This window comes from Octopus sinensis, linkage group LG22 (assembly GCF_006345805.1).
Source record: "Octopus sinensis linkage group LG22, ASM634580v1, whole genome shotgun sequence".
NCBI lineage: Eukaryota > Metazoa > Mollusca > Cephalopoda > Octopoda > Octopodidae > Octopus > Octopus sinensis.
In genome coordinates, this window is record NC_043018.1 from 24,669,209 (window position 1) to 24,690,374 (window position 21,166).

The window sequence follows — 21,166 nt, forward strand, 5'->3', positions numbered from 1 at the left end:
CTCTCTCTCCTCCCCTCTCTTGCTCTTTCTCTCCTTCCCTCTCTTGCTCTCTCTCTCCTTCCCTCTCGCTGTCTCTCCCCTCCCTCCAACCCTCACACTCTCTCCCTCCAGCACACTCTCCCTCCTTCGTGCTCTCCCCTTCCTCATGCTCTCCCCTCCCTCTCTCGCTTGACTTCTCTCTCTTATTCCTCTTTCTCTTGCTCTTCCCTTTGTACTCCCTTCTCTCTTTCCCTCCCCCTCTCTCCCTTCCATTCTTCTTTTAGGCAGCATCTGACCTATTGACCTTGATTTAAGATCGATGGTTGTTACAACAGGGTGCAGTCAGCTTCCAGAAGTGAAATTCTAGAACCACCACTTTGTTTGGTGCTGCACTTAACTTGGGCATGTGTATCGTTGCACATGCATACCTGCACCCCACCTCACACACACACACACACACATGCATGCATACACACATACAGGTTGAATACAGATTTTCCCTGTGTACACATGGGGCATACATAAAACTGCGCACACACATGTATATGCATGCATGTACATGCACAAATAGTCATATATAAGAATACCAACATGCATGTGCATATATAACCATTCTCTCAGATACATAAACATGCTTGCATACATACACACACACATACATTGAAAGAATATTCTACCACTCTTGTCCTCAATAGTAGTAGTAGTAGTAGTAATCATAATAATAATGGTTTGAAGTTTTGGCACAGAGCTATCACTTTTTTTAGGGGGACGGTAAGTCGATTACATTGACCCCAGTACTTGACTGGTACTTAGTTTATTGACACCCGAAAGGATGAAAGACAAAGTTGACCTCAGTGGAATTTGAACTCGGAACGTAAAGATGGATGAGTGCCACAAAGCATTTTGTCTGGCCTGCTAGCAATTCTGCCAGCTCACCACCTAAAAACTTAGCAGTTTGGCAAAAAAGATTGATAGAATAATTACCAGGCTTTAAAAAAAACTCCAGAAAGTGAAAAAAATATACACATATACATATGTGTATATGTATGTATGTATATATGTATGTGTCTGTGTGTGTATATATATATATATATACACACACATATTAATGTGGGCATTTAGCTCAATGCTCTGCCACTCTCAAAGATGGTAATGATAACACTTTGTGATATACAGCACAAACCCATCTTTGTTGTTGTTCTTGTTGGCTGGGCCTGATGGTGGGTGCATAGTCAAGGCATAGGAAACTTAAAAATTTTTTTTACATTTAAAAAAAAAATCTATTTATTTATCTATTTATTTTGTGAACAGAAGATTTTGTGAATTTCAGAGTTGTTGTTGTTGTTGTTGTTGTTTTTACTAGTCTGGCGAGTGATTTGATCTGAGGCCATGTGTTGAAACTAAAGCAATTACTACATGGTAGACACTTATTAACTATTCAAAAGCAGTGGGAAAATAAACTGTTAACTTCACTTAAACATTTATCGTTTGGTGTCTCAAAATTTTTCGGCACACCATTCGCTTTCTGGTCTTTGACACAGTCTTCGACTGCAACTCATAACTCATGAAATATTTGCTGAGAATCGCAAATCAGGCCACAGCACCAAAAGAATAATTTACCAAACATCGTTTGAGGTAGGCGCAGGCATGGCTGTGTGGTAAGAAGCCTGCTTCCCAGCCACATGGAATTGGGTTCAGTCCCACTTGGGAAAGTGTCTTCTTACATAGCCTCAGGCAGATCTAAGCCTTGGGAGTGGATTTGGTAGACGGAAACTGAAAGAAGCCCTTCGTGTATGTATATACATGTGTGTGTGTGTATGTGTGTTTTTGTCTGCCTCCCCTTTTCCCCCAGCACTGCTTGACAACCGATGTTGGTGTGTTTACATCCCTGTAACTTATCAGTTCAGCAAAAGAGATCGGCTGAATAAGCTCTTGGGTTGATATGTTTGACTAAAACCCTTCAATGCAGTGCTCCATCATGGCCGCAGTCAAATAACTAAAACATGTAAAGAATATAGTGCAGAAGACGTTATATCAATGGCATTTTCTTCATGAATACAAGGCATGATTTTGTGTGTATGTGTGTCTCTCTCTCTCTCTCTCTCTCTCTCTCTCTATATATATATATATATATATATAATATATATATCTTATATATATATATATACATATATATAGCTCAAAAGGGTTGTTTTTTGGTTTTGGTTTTTAAACAGTAGACTGCACACAGTTCTTCAAAAGCTACATGCACAAAGCCCTTCAGAAGGCTAAGCATGCAGCCCTTCATGAGGTTACGCATACGGCCTTTCACAAGACTACACACACACACAGCCCCTTATGAGGCTACACATTTAGCACTTAAGAAGGCCGCAAATTTTCTACATCTGGGTTGTATGACATGAAACAAATCTACAAGGCTAGACTGTTGCAACCTGTAGACTAAACCATACAGGTATACTGGAGTATGGTGGAGTGTACTGTGTGATCCTCAGTTAGGTGGAGTAGAGCAGAAGATCTTTGCAATGTACCCTTGTCATTTAACTAACTATCCATAGGACCTGCCAAAGGTCTGTTGATCTATGGGTGACACAACTGACCCCAGGAGGATGAAAAGCAAAGTTGACCTCGGCAGGATTAGAACTTTGTGACATAAGTGTGTGGGGAGTGAAGGCGCATAGCTCAGTGGTTAGAGCGTCAGGCTCACAATCATGAGGTAGTGAGTTCGATTCCCGAACCAGGCTGTGTGTTGAATTCTTGAGCAAGACACTTTATTTCACGTTTCTCCAGTTCACTCAACTGTAGAAATGAGATGCGATGTCACTGGTGCCAAACTGTATCGACCTTTGCCTTTCTCTTGGATAACATTGGTGGTGTGAAAAGGGGAAGATGGTATGCATAGGTGAATGCTGGTCTTCCATAAACAAACTTTCCCGGACTTGTGCCTCAGAGGTCCAATCCCATGGTCATTCATAAACAACCTTTCCTGGACTTGTGCCTTCTAGGTGCAATCCCATGGTCATTCATGACTGAAGGCGGTCTTTATGTGTATGGAGAACTCATGCAGAGGATCATGAGTTCAAAACTTATTGGAACCTAAAATGACTTTTGTAAGTGTTGGCAAGGCTGTATGCTAAGAAGTTTGCTTCTCAGACACATCATCATCATCATTTAACGCCTGCTTTCCATGCTGGCATAGGTTGGACAGTTTGACTGGAGACTGGCAGGCAGGGAGGCTGCCCCAGGCTCCAATCTGATCTGGCAACATTTCTATGGCCCTTCCTAATGCCAACCACTCCAAGATTGTAGTGGGTGTCTTTTAAGTGTCACTGGCACAGGAGCCAGTTGGGTGGCACTGGCATCAACCACATTCAGATGGTGCTTTTTATGTGCCACTGGCACAGGATCCAGTTGGGGTGGGCGGAGACTGACATCGACCACATTTGGATGGTGTATGGTTTTGCATATGTCCCACTGCAAAACCACTGCATGACATCTTGCATAAGTATCTTCTACTATATCTGTTTCTTTACTACCCACAAGGGGCTAAACACAGAGGGGACAAACAAGGACAGACAAATGGATTAACTCGATTACATCGACCCCAGTGCGTAACTGGTACTTAATTTATCGACCCTGAAAGGATGAAAGGCAAAGTCGACCTCGGCGGGATTTGAACTCAGAACGTAACAACAGACGAAATACGGCTACGCATTTCGCCCGGCGTGCTAACGTTTCTGCCAGCTCGCCGCCTTCTACAATATCTGTGGGTCAACCAAAGCCTTTTGAGTAGACTTAGTTGATGACAACTGAAAGGATCCCATCGTGTGTGTGTTAGTGTGATTTTGGCTTGACATCACATGATAGTTATAAGCAAGGGTTAATCTTGCTAGTTCTATGCTTCATTTCCAGATTTTTGTGAAAACCTACCTTATCATGATGGAGAAATATTACCTTGGGAATGAGTGAGGGGTGTTAGTGACTGGAAGAGCACCTGGTTGTAAAAAATCTGCTTCAACAAATTCCATTTGACCCATACAAGGATGGGAAAGTGGATGTTAATATGATGTTGACAGTGATGGTACATATGTGTGTATGTGGCACTCCGTCAGTTATGACAATGAGGGTTCCTGTTGATCCGATCAACGGAACAGCCTGCTCGTAAAATTAACATGCAAGTGGCTGAGCACTCTGCAGACATGTGTACGCTTAATGTAGTTCTTGGGAAGATTCAGCGTGACACAGAGTGTGACAAGGCTGGCCCTTTGACATACAGGTACAACAGAAACAAGAAGAAAGAGTGAGAGAAAGTTGTGGTGAAAGAATACAGCAGGGTTTGCCACCGCCCACTGCTGGAGCCTCGTGGAGCTCTAGGTATTTTCACTCAGTAAAGACTCACAATGCCCTGTCTGAGAATTGAAACCATGATCCTATGACTGCAAGTCTGCTGCCCTAACCACTGGGCCATTGTGCCTCCTATATATATACATACATATATATACATATATATATATATATATATATATTATATATATATATATATATATAAAAACATGTATGTATGTATGTATGTATGTATGTATAGGTGTGTGTGTATGTATATACATGTAGATATATGTATATCCTTTAAGTTTTCGGCGTTAAGTTTTGTTTATAGGAAATGTTTTTGAGTCTGCATATAAAAGCCCCACATGAGACATTAAAATATTTATAAATTTCTTCCATAGATTATTATTACTATAAGTGTATATGTGTGTATGTATGTGTGTGTGTATATATATATATATAATATATATATATGCATGCATACACACACACATATATGTATGTATATATAACACATATATACATCATATATATACACTCACATGCATGTGGGTGCATACAAAATGTATAAGGACATTTACTTGTATGCGTACTTAATGTCAGCAAATTGACTTATGTTCCTTGCGTGTCCTTTTACTTTAGGATCTGGTGTGTGTGTGTGTGTGTGTGTGTGTGTGTGTGCGTGCATGCATTGTATACATAATACCACTGCCAACAGCATCTGCTGATGTCATTGTATACTAAATTTGATATTTTTCTATCAGCCAATATAGTTTAATTAATTAGTTCATTATTATCTCTGGAGACTAATGAGATAGGATTAATTTCTGTTTAAGACTTCAACCATCATGGAAAGACAAATAAACTGTATTTTGTTTTTCATTACTCTCCTTACTCTCTTTTACTCTCCTTTATTTACATCCACCACTTTCTCTTGTTAAGTCTAAACAGTACGGTTTTGATCTCTGAGTGCTGCAACTTCACTGTCCTCTACTTCACTCTGCCCCCTCCCCCACTCCACTCCACTCCACTTTCCACTCCAACCCCACTCTACTTCACTCTGTCCCTCCACTCCACACCCAACTAACACTCTGCACCCAGTTTCCACTCTGCACCCAGCTTCCACTCCGCACCCAGCTTCCACTTCGCACCCAGCTTCCACTCCGCACCCAGCTTCCACTCTGCACCCAACTTCCACTCTGCACCCAACTTCCACTCTGCACCCAACTTCCACTCTGCACCCAACTTCCACTCTGCACCCAACCTCGACTCCACACCCAGCCTCCACTACTTGCCCAGCCTCCACTCCGCACCCAACTTCCACTCTAGTCTCCTTCATCTCTACTTCACCCCCACTACTCCACTCTACTTGAACCCCCACTCAAGTCAATCATGACATCTTTTGAGAGCCATGAGCATCACAAAACCTCTCCTACTTCCTTCCTTTTCCTATACAACCAAAGCCTTGTGCTTCTGACATCATTCCCTTTCTTTAATCTCAAGAGATCATCTTAGCTTCTCTGTCTCCTCTGATGATCAGCTCAGTCTTTCTTCAATCTGGAAGTCATCTTTATCTTTCTTTCACCAGCCAGGGATCATTTCTTAGTTAAATATTTTTTGCATCTCTCCTCTTTTTTTGATTTTTCTCTTTTGTATCTTTTGGTAAAAATGGAATTTGTTTCCAAATAAATAAATAAATATAAAATAACAATCTATGTACTCTAACAAAGAAAGTTGCTTATTAATTTGTTAGTATGTAAGCCTTACTAAACGAAAGCAATTATTAAAGCCTACACTTTTTAAAATAGTTATGGACAGGAATTCTTGAATGACACACCCAACAAAAAATTATCTTCACTCATTTTTTTAAAGTTGTGCAACTCACTTGATAATGAACCATGTCACCTGTGACTTCTCGTTAAAAGGTTATCCATACCAGTTCTAGAAAATTATGAAAAATTCTTAATTTTAATGTTTTTATCAAATTGTGGTTTTTGGGATTATTTAATTATTGAAAATTTCAACTGCTGAAAACTAATTCTAACCCTTTAGCATTCTGTTAAAAATAATACTTATTTATTCATTTAATCACATTGTTTTGTATTAATCATGCATTATATTGTAGCTTTGAGATTTCGATGAGGTAACTGTTAATTTCTAGAATGACATTGTAGGGTAGGTGTAAGCGACCGTATTTGGCCACTTTGAACCTAAAACAGGTTGAATATTTTGGCCAGATGTGGCCAGTTGAAATGCTAAAGGGTTAATTCACTGCGAGATAACATTTTTTCTTCTTTTATCACTACAAGATAGTGTCCCCTCTTTGTCTTTTTTCTCTCTCATACATTTCTGGATACTACTTTCTGCACACATATCAGTAAAAACATTTCACCAAATTAAATTTAATCCAAATTCAGCCAAATTATGTTGATTCCAGAATCCTTTCATATTTGTGAGGTGTTTTTGAAGAAGAAAAGTGGTTTTAATTTACTTAGATCAATTGTAAAAAAAAAATATTAACTTCTGAGAGAAATAAGTAGCAAAAAGACTGCCCCCGCACCCACTCGAAATTTACATGAATTAACTTTTTTTAATTATCTAATTGATGTATTTATTAATTTATGATTTCTCCCTTACTGAAATAGAGGCAAGTTTTAATGTTTTGGAGGCAGCACCTTGGGTCTATGCCTCGGGTTCCTCAACAAGTAAGTATTGCTTCAGTCTTACTGATGATGATGATGATGATGATGCAGTAGTGTTGTCTTGCTACCACAGACTACCCACTACTACCATGACCACCACTGACTACTATCACCACCACCATGACATCTCCTTGAGCATTTACATAGAAATTTATGATCACAAGTATGTATATTGATCTGACACTCCATCAGTTTCGATGATGAGGCTTCCATTTGATCCAATCAATGGAACAGCCTGCTTGTGAAATTAACGTGCAAGTGGCTGAGTGCTCCACAGACGTGTGTACCCTTAATGTAGTTCTCAAAGAGATTCAGCATGACACAGTGTGATAAAGCTGGTCCTTTGAATTACAGATACTACTCATTTTTTGCCAGCTGAGCAATGTGAAATAAAGTGTCTTGCTCAAGGACACAACTGCACTGCCAGGTATCAAACTCACGATCTTACAGTCAGGAGCCAAAAGCCTTAACCACTAAGCCACACACCTTCCCATGTATATAGGAAACATGTATGTACACACATATTTGTGGATGTGAGTGTATACATACACACTCAATCATACAGATGCAGGAATGTTTGTACACTTACACACACAGACACACATACACAGGCACACACACACACACACACACACACAGACACACGTGCACATATATACACACATGTATACATACACGTACTGGTGGATGGAAGCATAGATATACACATGTACTGCTGGATCGAAGCATTGACATACACACATGTAGGTGCAGCAAGTGCATGCATTCCTACATGCACACATGTAGGAAACGGATACAGTGATATGGTATTTAGGTGTTGGTAAAGTTAGAAACTCAGTTTCAATTCCCAGTTGGATCACTTTAATTGTTTGTCACTAATGCACTCTGACAGGGCATGACCACCACAACTTCACAATTATTCCCCCCCCCCACCCACCCCATGACTCTTATGTTGTTGTATGTCAGTGTAAGACATTATTCAAGCGAATTGGTAGGTACAGTGGTATTTTAGTTGTGTTTGTTACTTCCTGAGTTCAAACCCTATCATTTCAACAGTCTTTACTCTCCAAGGTTATATAAAATATATGGGGCACAAACGCACACATTGGTAATCAATAAGTCCTTCTGAAATAGTCATTTACATTTCCTACTAAATGTATATATACTGTTGATAGGCCAGTGACTGCAGGGTTTGTCCTGAGATAACATCTTTTATGGTATTATGGGTGTTGTGGGGCTAAAAAAATATGAGAGAGGAACAGCAGGCACATGTGTCTTGCTACAGAGAAGATACATGGCCACCCTGCATTCAGGTGGGTGGAGCAACTGAGGCACAGAGCCAGGAATTTAGGGGGAGCAAATGTTCATTGATATCAATCTCATTACATAGTGAGCAATGAAAGGCAAAGTTGGCCACAACAGGACTTCGAACACCTTGAATTAAATTAACCATGAATAAGATGTATCAGCTGTCTGTTTTATGGCAGCCTACCATTTTACAGGGAATTCTTCACATAGGGTACCCCACAAAACTGTTGGACATGACAAAGGGGTACATTGGAAGGTAGAGTTTTGAGAATGTTTTTATTTATTTTTTTTTTCATTCTGTTTAAATAAAAGCATTTTTATCCTTCTGGACTTAATAAAATAAGCCCTGCATAGAAACAAAACAATAGTAGTATTAGTAATAATAATATCAGTAATAAATCTGGCTTGGGATTAGTTACAGGGAATGGTAGTGAGGGTAGGTACAGAGGATTTTGGGTTTTGATATGGCTTTATATTCCCAATCAGGAGTTCTTTCTCTCTCTCTCTCTCACTGTCTCTCTTTGTCTCTCTCACACATGCTGTGTCTTTCACTGTATGTCTCTTACCCTTTCCATCCTCTCTCTCTCTCCATCCCTATCCCTCACTCTCTCCACCTTCACCTAAATTAATCTAATATAATTAATATCCTTCACTGTAGTTGTTGCTATAGAGACTTGTAACCATGGACACTGTTATTATGTAGTCATTACCATAGAAACCAGATTCTCTCTGTTCACCTTTTTGATCTCTCAAGTCACTACATTTGGTGTTGTTGGTGTTTACATTACATATGTATGTATATATATATATATATATATATATATAATATATATATATATATATATATATATACATATGTAAATAATTTAATTACAAAATAATGCAAGTGGGTGAGTGGTATGAATTTATCCTATGAGTTGAGGAGCTGATGATGTACTGATTGATGTATATAAAAATAAAAAATTCTAAGTGACTTGAACCTTGCATCTTAGTTGGAGAAAGAAAACAAAATCCTAGCGGCGGTTGTAAGCAACTAGCAAAGAGAAGGGAAATGATTTTAAGACATTAAAAACAATTTGACAGAAAATTGAATTTTAAGGTTTAAAGGAGGCAAAGAGTGGGGCAAACTTGGATTTTTGTTCTGAAGCACTTTTCTAAAATAAATTCTTAATTTATCATTTTTATCTTTTTATTTGTTTCAAGCAAGCATTGGGCTGCGACCATACTGGGTCACTGCCTTGAAGGGTGTCAACTGGCTAAATCGACCCTTGTAATAATTGGGGTTTTTTTAATGTCTGCTATTTTTCCTATCAGTAGCTTTTGCCAAACCATTTAAGTTACAGAGATGTAAACAAACCAACATTAGTTGTCAAGCAGTCATGGGGGACAAACACACACACGCACACACTGTGTGTGCGTGTGTGTGTGTGTGTGTGTGTATATATATATATAATCATCATTGTGTGTGGAAACATTATCAGTGTATGTGTGTGGAAATGTTATCTGTGTGTGGAAACTTTATCAGTGTGTGTGTGTGTGGAAATGTTATCAGTATGTGTGGGTGGAAACGTTATTGGTGTGTGTGTGGGTGGAAACGTTATTGGTGTGTATGCGTGTGTGGAAACGTTATCTGTGTATGTGTGTGTGGAAACGTTCAGTGTGTGCATGTGTATGCATGATTTACAATTGTGCGTGTGTGTGTGTGTGCATTAATCATCAGTGATGGCAGTATGAATGTGTGAAAGGATCACTAATATGTGTTATTTATAAGGTATGGCTGTGTGGTGGGGAGCTTGCTTCCCAACTACATGGTTCCGGGTTCAGTCCCACTGCATGGCACCTTGGGCAAGTGTCTTCTACTATAATCTCAGGCCGATCAAAGCCTTGTGAGTAGATTTAGTAGGTGGAAACTGAAAGAAGCACATCGTGTATGTATAAATATGTGTGTGTGTGTGTTTATTTATTGTGTTTGTTTGTATCCCATGACTTCTCAACAACTGGTGTTGGTTTATTTACATCCCTGTAACTTAAGTGGTTTGGCAAAAGCGACTGTAGGAAAAGTACCAGATGTTAAAAAAATCAGGTGAGCAGGCCAACATTCTCTCTGATTGGAAGGCGATTCCATTGCAGGGCTATCCTTTTACAGCTGAGTGACTGGAGCAACATGAAATAAAGTGTTTTGCCCAAGAGCACAATGTGTCACCTGGTCAAGGAATTGAACCCATGATCTAGCGATTGTGAGTGCAACACCCTTACCACTAGGCCACATGCCTTCACAAACCAGTTATATACTAGGGTGTAAATAAAGACTGCTCTCTTCTTGTGAATTTGCAGATAAAATGCCTTAGAATATGTTCCAGCTCTTCATGTTTTGAGTTCAATTTCAGCTGAGGCCAACTTTGTCTTTCATTTTTTTTCATGATCAGTAATGGCTCAGTAGTTAGTGTCGGGCTTACAATCACGAGGTAGTGAGTTCAATTCCCAGACCGGGCTGTGTGTTGTGTTCTTGAGCAAGACACTTTATTTCATGTTGCTCCAGTTCACTCAGCTGTAGAAACGTGTTGTGGTATCACTGGTGCCAAGCTGTATTGACCTTTGCCCTTTCCATGGATAAGATCAGTGACATGGAGACGGGAGGCTGGTATGCATGGGTGACTGCTGGTCTTCCATAAACAACCTCGCCCGGACTTGTTCCTTGAAGGGTAACTTTCTAGGTGTAATCCCATGGTCATTCATGACCGAAGGGGGTCTTTACCCTTTACTGGTCATATTAGCGGGTAAACATAATCGACTGTTCCCTTCCTGCAAATTTGCAAACAAAACACTTTATGGTATGTTCCAGCTCTTTGCGTTCCGAGTTCAAATTCAGCTCTGAGATCAACTTTTACATGCTTCTCATGGTTAGCAAAAGTAACATACCGGTCATATGCCAGGCGTAAATATAACCGATTCTTCCCTTCCTGCAAAATACACAAACAAAATGCCTTGCAGTATGTTCCGGCTCCTCACAATCCGAGTTCAAATTTGCTGTCTTGCACCTTTACTAAATTATATACTCTTTTACTTGTTTCAGTCATTTGACTGCAGCCATGCTGGAGCACCACCTTTAATCGAGCAACTCGACCCCGGGACTTATTCTTTTGTAAGCCTAGCACTTATTCTATCGGTCTCTTTTGCCGAACCGCTAAGTAACGGGGACATGAACACACCAGCATCGGTTGTCAAGCAACGCTAGGGGGACAAAAACAGACACACAAACACACACACGCATATATATATATACATATATACGACGGGCTTCTTTCAGTTTCCATCTCCCAAATCCACTCACAAGGCTTTGGTCAGCCCGAGGCTATAGTAGAAGGCACTTGCCCAAGGTGCCACGCAGTGGGACTGAACCCGGAACCATGTGGTTGGTAAACAAGCTACTTACCACACGGCCACTCCTGCGCCTATAATTATTTATATAATAAAATTTATTAATTTGATCTTATTTATTCTGTTTTTTTCTGTTCCTTCTTCTCACTGTTGTTATTGTCTTCTCCTCTTCCATCAGATGCAGCTCGCGAAAACAAACTCGGCTTATGTGGTACCTTGCTTATGGCTCTCTCTTTTGTCATTATCCTGTGCACATTACCGTTCTCTCTGTGTCTAGTTATTAAGGTAAACTATGCAAATCTTTCTTGATTGTTTATTTATTGTCTTTTTTTGTTTTCATTTTTTTTATGTTCCTTTTATTATTATTATTATTTTTATTCTTTTACCAGTTTCTTTCATAGACCTGCAGCTTTGGTAGGACACCACGTTCTAGGCTTTTAGGCTATTATTTATAAAAATAGCAGCCAAATATTACTCATATCATGCCCTGCCATCTGAAAAATAAACAAAAACCAGTGCAAAGGGATTCTGTTAGTCTGGGGTTTTATGGCAGTGAGCTGCTGGAATTCTTATTGCACCGGGCAAGATGCTTAGAGGCATTTCGCCCATCGCTACATTCTTGGGTCAAATTCCGCTGAGGTTGAGTTTGCTTGTCCTCTTTTTGGGGTCGGTAAAATCAGTACCAGTTGAGTACTGGGGTTGATTACATTACCTACATCCTCCCCAAAATTGCTGGCCTTGTGTCAAAATTTGATACCAGAAAAAATAAGGTGGGTTGGTCAAACTGGAGTGCTGTTGATCAGGGGTTTTATTCCGGAATCGAACTCGGAATCTTAACCACTACACCATATGACCATGGGCATATAGCATAGGGGTTAAGAGCACGGGCTAAAACCCCAAGATTCCGGGTTCAATCCCAAGCAGTGACCTGAACAACAATAATAATAATAATAATATCGAAAAATACCTTAGGAATGAGATCCCAGGTTTGAAATTTCCCCAAGACACCTGATGAAGGCTGGAGGGTATATCAGCCGAAATGTTATGTTAATAGCAAACAAGATGAGGACAAATATCCATCAAATGTAAATAATGTATATTCTTTTAGTCTTCTACTTGTTTCAGTCATTTGACTGCGGCCATGCTGGAGCATCGCCTTAAGAATTTACAGTTGAATGTATTGACCCTAATATTTTTTAAAGCCTGGTGTTTGTTTTATTGATCTCTTTTGCTGAACTGCTAAGTTATGAGAACATGCACACACACACACATATACAACGGGGTTCTTTCAGTTTCCGTCTACCAAATCCACTCACAAGGCTTTGGTCGGTCTGAGGCTATAGGTGAAGGCAGTTGCTTGAGGTGCCACGCAGTAGGACTGAACCTGGAACCATGTGGTTGGGAAGCCAGCTTCTTACCCACACAGCCACGCTTGGAATGCTTGTGAGTTGGTGTCTCCTCCTCGTCTGGACATCGCGCAATTGCTGTAAGCAAGCGTCACACTTTCACACCACAAGTGGTATCATTTGTTTCATTGCCTTGCAGTTACGATTCTGTTAAAAAAAAACAAACAAAAGGACAAAAAGAACACGGTGGGGTGGAACAGGTGAATAAAATCTTACAGGTGAGATACGGGATGGCTACATGGAGATCCTCTGGGCAAAGGAAATTTTGCCTCATTGTGCGAGCATAGGAAAGTGAACGTTAAAAACTCTGTGTGTGTGTGTGTACGCACGCAGATGTGTGCAAGAGAGAAAGATAGAAAAACAGACTTAAAATTTGTGCGCATGTGTATCTCGGAACAATAATGTCAATGTATTATTCATCTCTAGTCCCAAATACCAAAGCACCCTATTCTAGATGTATTATTTATTTATTGATTTTTTTTTTCTCTTTTTTTTTTTTTTGGTAAATTGCTTCACTTATATTCTTTTATTGATTGGTTTCCCAACCCCAGAACAAGTTTCCTAGAATATAATAATGGTAAAGTTGACATAATCTAGATTATTCCACAGTTGTTGTTGTTGTGTGAGCGAGAGTGAGAGTGTTGCCGAGAAGTTTTTTTTTTTTTTGTTTTTGTTTTTATTTCTTTGGCAAATTAATCTGTATAGATTTTTTTTTTTTATATATTTTGGCAAATATTAAAGGAGGAGGGGCTGGGGAGGTGCGAAAGAAAACAATAATAGTAATAACAACTGAAGAGAAAGTTGGTTTTGTATTCAGTTTTTTGTTGTAGTTAAATTTCATCTTTATTTCTCTTGTTTCACTTCCTTGGTGGTGGTGGTGGTGGCAAGATGTGGCAGGTGGGGTGGGGGTGTTGCAAGATGTGATGATGGTGGTGGTGTTGGCAAGATGTAGTGGTGGGGGTGGGGGTGTTACAAGGTGTGATGACGGTAGTGGTGGGGTAGGGTTGCGTTATGTGATGATGGTGGGGTTGCGAGATGTGATGATGATGGTGGTTGTCGTGGCTGTCATACACAGAGAGAGAAAGAGAGAGAGGCCAAGGCCTAGTGGAGAGGTATAGTGAGAGTGAAGAAATATGGTGGGACTAGAGGGTGGTGGTGGTGGTGATGGAGAGAGAGGGATGCGATGAAGATGAGAGAGAATGCGAAGTGGTGTTGGTGGTGGTAGAGAAAGACAACTGTGGTGATGAAGAGAGAGCGAGAGGGGAGGCTCTGATGGTGATAGTGTCGACTACGATGACAGTGGTGACGGTTCAACTCTTAGTGAATCCACTCATCATTCATATACATTGACAATATGGCCACAGGGGGTGGTGGGAGGGAGGGGGGGAGTTGTTGAACACTTCTTGTACAAAGTATACAACGTAATCAGGTTGATTGATGGAGATATGCCAGAAGGCCTTAATGAATTAAAATTTTCATGTTTAACAAGGAAAAACAAACATCAAGGGTCCCCCTCCCCCTCCACCTAACCTAATTCAGTTTTGTATAAAATCCAATTCCTAATTTCTCAAAGTTATCTCCCCCTTATTTCGAGTGTTTCTAACAATCACCACAAGGGTTTTCTTTTCGTTCTCTTTCTTTAACTAAGAGGTAAATTGCAGGATTTTTTTTTTTTCAGTTTTTTTTTTTTTTGTTTTTATAGCATGCATTGTTTGGTACAGTATCTGAATTATCTAAATTGATGCCAGTAGTTCATTTGAGTTGTTTCCCTTGGCTCTTCTTTTTCTTTCTTTCTTTTTTTTAAGTATAGTTATAGTTTCAGATCAATTGTTTTAGTTGCTCTCATCATCATCATCATCATCATCATTGCTAATGCTATAGACTACTAGCATTGGTTCCAACAATGACCATCACCACTACCACCGTAACCAATCCATACCATTGCTGCTACCACCACCTGTACAAACACTGGTACTGCCACTACTATCATCATCACCATCACCACCACTGCCACCTGCTACAACCATTACTGCAGCAACCACCCCCCACCACTGCTACCATCACCACAACTGTCACTGCTACCCCCTCTACTACCATCATCTCAACCACCACCACCAGCATCATCATCATCATCATCGTTACTACGAACAACCTGATAAACGGTCATGCCACTTCCACACCACCACCACCACCACCTCAGCATCATCATCATCACCATGACTACCAGTACTGTTACCATGACGTTAGCAACTGCCATGGGAACAAATGAACTATAGAAATCAATTAAACTGATCTATCGTAATTTGGTTTGTGTGTGTGTGTTTCTGTCCCAGAGGGAATCATCATCATTCACAACTGTTAGATTATCTCATTGGTGTTGTTGTTATTGTTGTAGTTGTTATTATTATTGTTTTTATTATTATTATTATTATTATTATTGGAATATATAATCTGAATAGTGTTATGTTACATTGGTTAATCTTTTGTTGCCAAGCTTTGTGAACTTTTTGTTTTTGTTATTATTATTATTATTATTATTATTAATATCATCGTCATTATTATCATTATTAATTATTTATTATTTATTTATTTATTATATTATTTCTATGCGGAAAGCTTTGTCCACATTTTTTTTTCTCTGTTTTTCTTTTCTCTTTTGTTTTTTTTTTTCTCTTCTTTGTCTTTTTCCTATTTTTTTTCTTCTTTTTTATCTACGAAGTTCATCTGGTTGAAATAAAAGAGTATTTGATAAATGTCAGTCCCCCCCTCCCCCCGTACCCACCAGATAGATGTTGCTGGATTGTTTGTGTGTGTTTGTTTTTGGTTTTTGAATCTATTGTTTTTAGGTCTGGTCTCTCCTCTTTACTTCTCTCTCTAGTTCTTTCCTGTTTTATTATTATTTTTTTTTTTCAGTTTACATACCCTATGTTAAATTTTTTTGCTAGTATCTGTCCTTATAATTCATTATTATTATTGTCATTATCATTGAGGTGGGGAGCTGGCGGGATTTTTAGCATGGCAGACAAATTGCTTAATGGTATCTTGTTTGCCCGAGTTCAAATTCCGCTGAGGTCAACTTTGCCTTTCATTCTCTCAGGGTCGATAAAATAAGTGCCAGTTGAGCACTGGGGTCAATGTAATCAATTAGTATTTCATAAAAATTTCTTGAAATACTAAAGAGTAAATTTATTCAATCAAATCACCATTGGCTTTAACCGTGGCCTCCAGATGACTTTGCAATCTCCTGCAACTCTTCCAGACTATCTCCTTGTTAAAGTTGGTCAATACTGCCATAATCCTTGCCTTCAGTTCATCTTTGGTGTTACAAGGAATTTTGTTGCTCTCTCACTCAACTGTGCCCCACACATAATAACCAAAGGGATTGCAGTCTGAGGAGTTAGGCAGCCAGATGTTAGGGGTGATGTGGTTGCAGAATTTGTCTGATAGCCATAACTGGGTTCTCCTGCTTGTGTGGCATGATGCAGAGCCCTGTTGCCAGACATAAGATGTCCCATCAGCCAACCTCTTAACTACCTCTTCCAGGCACTTGATGTAGGTCTGCATATTGAGTGTGAGGCTGTGTGGGAAGATGAATGGAGGCATAACATCGCCATCACTAGTGATCACTCCAAACACCATGATGTTGACTGGATGTTTGATTTTTATCATTCTCGGTACATGTTTTGGGGACACGGCAAGTCGATGGTTGTTCTGTGTGTTCACCATCGGATCCTGGCAGAAATTTTTTTTGTTTGAGAAAAACCAAAGCATGTTCGGTTGGAGGGGATGATTGAGTTTATCCAAAAGATTCGTATGGTGTCTTTCCTCTTGATAGCTTGAGATAAAAATTGGCCCTTTCTCATCTTGTATGTGGAATAACAAATGTCTTCACATACTACCTACCTGATAAGAAACTCAGACACTCCCATATCCCTGGTGATGGACCTGATTGATTTGGAGGAATCATTGTCAATCATGGCCTGGATCTCACTAACACATTCAGGAGTTCTTTTCTTATCAGAACGATCAGAATGAGTTTTCCAAGCTGCCATACCTTCATAATCACCATTAGACTCGTCCAACTCTTTCCAAATCCTCTGCACTGTCATCAGATTGACACCCAAATACCCTGAAATGTCAGTATTAGTGCTTCTGGCATGAAAACCAAGCAGTACAGCATGTTGTTTCCAAATCTCTGGTAGAGTGAATTGCGTCATGGTGCTTTCTCACAGATGGTGCCCAACTGACCCTACTATACTGTGTAGTTGACAAAATCAAAAACAAACAATGCGCATGTGCGAAATTAAAAATATAAAATCGCAATAATTTATCCATCGCACCCTGTATGTATGTATGTATGTGTGTGTGTGTGTGTAATACATACACACACACACACACACACACACACACCACACACACACACACACACAACAGGCTTCATTCAGTTTCTGTCTACCTAATCCACTCACAAGGCTTTGGTCGGCCTGAGGCTGAAGTAGAAGACACTTGTCCAAGGTGTCACACAGAGGGACTGAACCCAGGACCTTGTGGTTGGGAAGCAAACTTCTTACCACACAGCTACACCTGTTGTGGTCTCCTCGTTGTCTGACTATGTATTATAATTAGGTGAGAAATGCATGTTTGCCTTCTTCGCATCTTCTTAAATTTTGTGTGTCATCCGTGTATGTGTCGATGAGGAATTTCAAGCTCTCAGTGTGTGTGTGTCTCTATCTACTTGTCTCTCTCTCTGTCTCTGATCTGTGGAATGTTACTACTTGGTTCTGCCCGAGAGAGATTTAATATATTCTTGAAAAGATGCCATTATGTCAGCAACCGATATTTTACGAAGATTTTTGAATTTGCAGCCTGCTTACTTGGGGAAGAGAAAGATACATGAGAGATATCGGATGACATTTTTCACACATTTTATTATAAAGTTATCTTTCTCTCTAGTACAAAATCCATCCCACCCACCCCAGTATTACTTAACCTCCTTGAGAACCATGGGAGAATGAGGAGGAGGTAGAGAAGTTTTGGAGGGTGCAGCACGGTGTTTTTATATTTATTTTTGTTTGTTTTTTTCTTTAATATATTTTTTCTTCTTCTTAACTCAGTCTCTGTTTTCCCTTGCTTCTTCAAACATGCTGTTGGCAGATGTTAAGTCTGTGGTTCTTAATTTTTCTATGGCTTTGTGGTGCACTGGAAAATAAGTAAATAAAAATAAAGTTACGGGTGCATTTTGCATGCAAAGTTTTAAAAAATCACTTCTTCGGTATTGCACTTAGAAAAAAAAAAAAAGAATGTTTTAAACTTTTTATTGGTGTGGTGGTGGCCGTAATGTCAATTTCCTTTGCTGTGGGCAGAAGGCTTTGAGGTGAATAGTGTCATCGCACAGGTAACATCTTGGCCTTCTGCCCTCAACAGCCACATGAAGCTCTGTGACATCTGGTTGGTTTATGTAGTCCATGATTGCTTTAATGCTTGGTTGATCGGCCTGTATTAACTTCATACCTTGTCCTAACTAGTTCTGCTTCTAATGCACTGAGTTTGTTTTACTTAATTTTGAAAATTTGTAAGAATTTAGTAAAATAACTTTCTTGTTATCAAATATCATGTGTAGAGCATGAATCAGTATGAAATTATGGTGGAAGGTTTTAATTTAGGTCATTTTAAAACAGGAAGTTTTTATCATAGAACCAGGTGTGGTTTGAGGCAGGTTGGAATCAAAGCTAAACATTTAGAAAATATTTACTTTACTTTACTCTTTTACTTGTTTCAGTCATTTGACTGCAGCCATGCTGGAGCACCACCTTTAGTTGAGCAAATCGACCCTGGGACTTATTCTTTGTAAGCCTAGTACTTATTCTATTGGTCTCTTTTGTCGAACTGCTAAGTGACAGGGACATAAACACACCAGCATCGGTTGTCAAGCAATGCTAGGGGGACAAACACAGACACACGAACATACACACACATATATACATATATAGGACGGGCTTCTTTCAGTTTCCATCTACCAAATCCACTCACAAGGCTTTGGTCGGCCCAAGGCTATAGTAGAAGACACTTGCCCAAGGTGGTATGCAGTGGGACTGAACCCGGAACCATGTGGTTGGTTAGCAAGCTACTTACCACACAGCCACTCCTGCACCTATTTCTTAAATGTTTAATTATTAACTCTTTAGCATTGAAACCAGCCATATCTGGCTCAAATATTCTTCTTGTTGTATGTTCAAACTGGCCAGATCCAGCCTCTCACACCTACCCTATATTGTCTTTCTAAACATAAATGGTCACATCTGAAAGCTACTAGATAATTCATGAGTGATTCAAAATAATGTGAATAAATAAGCATTACATTTGACAGAATAATTTCAATGCTGAATGGTAATCATGCTAATTATGTATAAATATAATTAAGAAAATGTTTATGAGGGGGCTTCAGCAATCTGTAGCACAACTAGATATGCATGTAGTACACAATTTGAGAAGCATTGTGTTAAGTACTTGTTAGTCCTTTAACTCCGTGTAGAGCATAGGACACCTTCAAGAGATGTATTGAGTTCTACACCTGGTTATTACAATGCCTAAGTGAAGTATATATATATATATATATATATATATATATATATATATAAACATTTGCATAAATATTTATGTGCACATGTATGTCTGTGTGTGTGTGTGTATGTGTGTTTATATATGTGTACGTGTTTATATTTGTGTTTATACATGTGTGCATGTTGTGTGTGTGTGTGTATGTATATGATATATATATATATATATATATATATATATATATATACACACATGCACACATATATACACCTACATACATGTGTGAGTGTATCTGTATGCATAGGCCTGTCTGAGTGAGTGACTTCGTCTTTCCCTCGCATCCACTGGTTTGTAAAGAATGGCTTTCTGACTCTATTGTTTGCGCTAAGAAGTCCATCACCACCACCACCACCACCACCGCTACAGCCACCACATCTCTGGGCTTCTTGACATGTCCTGACATGTTGCTCAGTCTTTGTTAGGCGAAACGGTGCATTAGTATGACCAAGCATGAAGCTGCTCCTGGCGTATGAATGAGGTTTGAAACGGTGACCGTGTGTCTGCATAAAATCCCTCTGGTCTGTTTGTTGTTTGATATTCCATGGGGATTGTTGCTTGCACTTGGAAGTAAGTGGTGTGTGTGTGTGTGTAGGAAGGGGATCAGCCATATGAAGGGCATCTGGTCGTAGAAAACTCTGCTACCGTGTACTCTCACCTACCTCAAGGATGTTGAAACAGTAGTGGTGGTGGTGGTGGTCAAGAGGAGGAGGAGGTGCAGTGGTGATGATGAAGAGGAGGGGTGTGGAAGTGATGAGGAGGAGGAGGAGATGTGGCAGTGATGATGAAGTGGAGGAAGGTGGTTGGTGATGATGAAGAGGAGAGGTGTGGTGGTGGTGATGAGGACGGAAGGATGGAGATGCTGATGATGAGGAGGGGGAGGAGTGACAGTGGAGAGGAAGGAAAGGATGAGGAAGAGAATGAGGAGGATGGTGATTGTGTGTGCTTTCTGTACATGGGCTTGTTTACTAGTGTTGCGTTATGTGTTTCATGAGTCAAAAACTGTACCTTAGCTATTTCTATCCATTTCTAATATGTATTGATTGCTAAAATAATGCCAGTGTGATATTTGATGCAACGAGGTCATGTGATTGACTAAAACCCTTCAAAGTCGAGCTTAGCAGAGCTGCAGTTCAGTGATTGGAACTGGCCACAGAATCAGTGTATGTGTGTGTTTATACCTGTGTTTGTCCATTTGGATTTACAAATATGTAAAAAGTACACAGGTGTGGCATAGGTGCAAGTTTGGCTGTGTGGTAAGAAGCTTGCTTCCCAACCACATGGTTCCAGGTTCAGTCCCACTGTGTAGCACCTTGGACAAGTGTCTTCTACTATAGCCTTGAGTCGACCAAAGCCTTGCAATGGATTTGGTAGAGGGAAACTGAAAGAAGCCCATCATGTGCATGCGTGCTTGTGTGTGTGTGTGGTGTGTGTAGGAAGGGGATCAGCCATATG

General features: G+C 39.7%; 1 protein-coding gene across 3 annotated transcripts in view; it reads left to right on the forward strand.

The window, feature by feature from the left end:
• The window catches only part of LOC115223244 (mechanosensory protein 2), a 111,317-nt gene that overhangs the window by 77,159 nt on the left and 12,992 nt on the right, over window positions 1–21,166 (forward strand). For 2 of the 3 annotated variants that reach the window (XM_029793740.2, XM_029793741.2), the window contains exon 2: window positions 11,869–11,975. In XM_029793740.2, the coding sequence (XP_029649600.1) occupies window positions 11,869–11,975 (107 nt within the window). Of the gene's footprint in view, window positions 1–6,947; window positions 7,008–11,868; window positions 11,976–21,166 lie in introns of all 3 variants that reach the window. The other variant, XM_036512161.1, reaches the window with a different exon arrangement.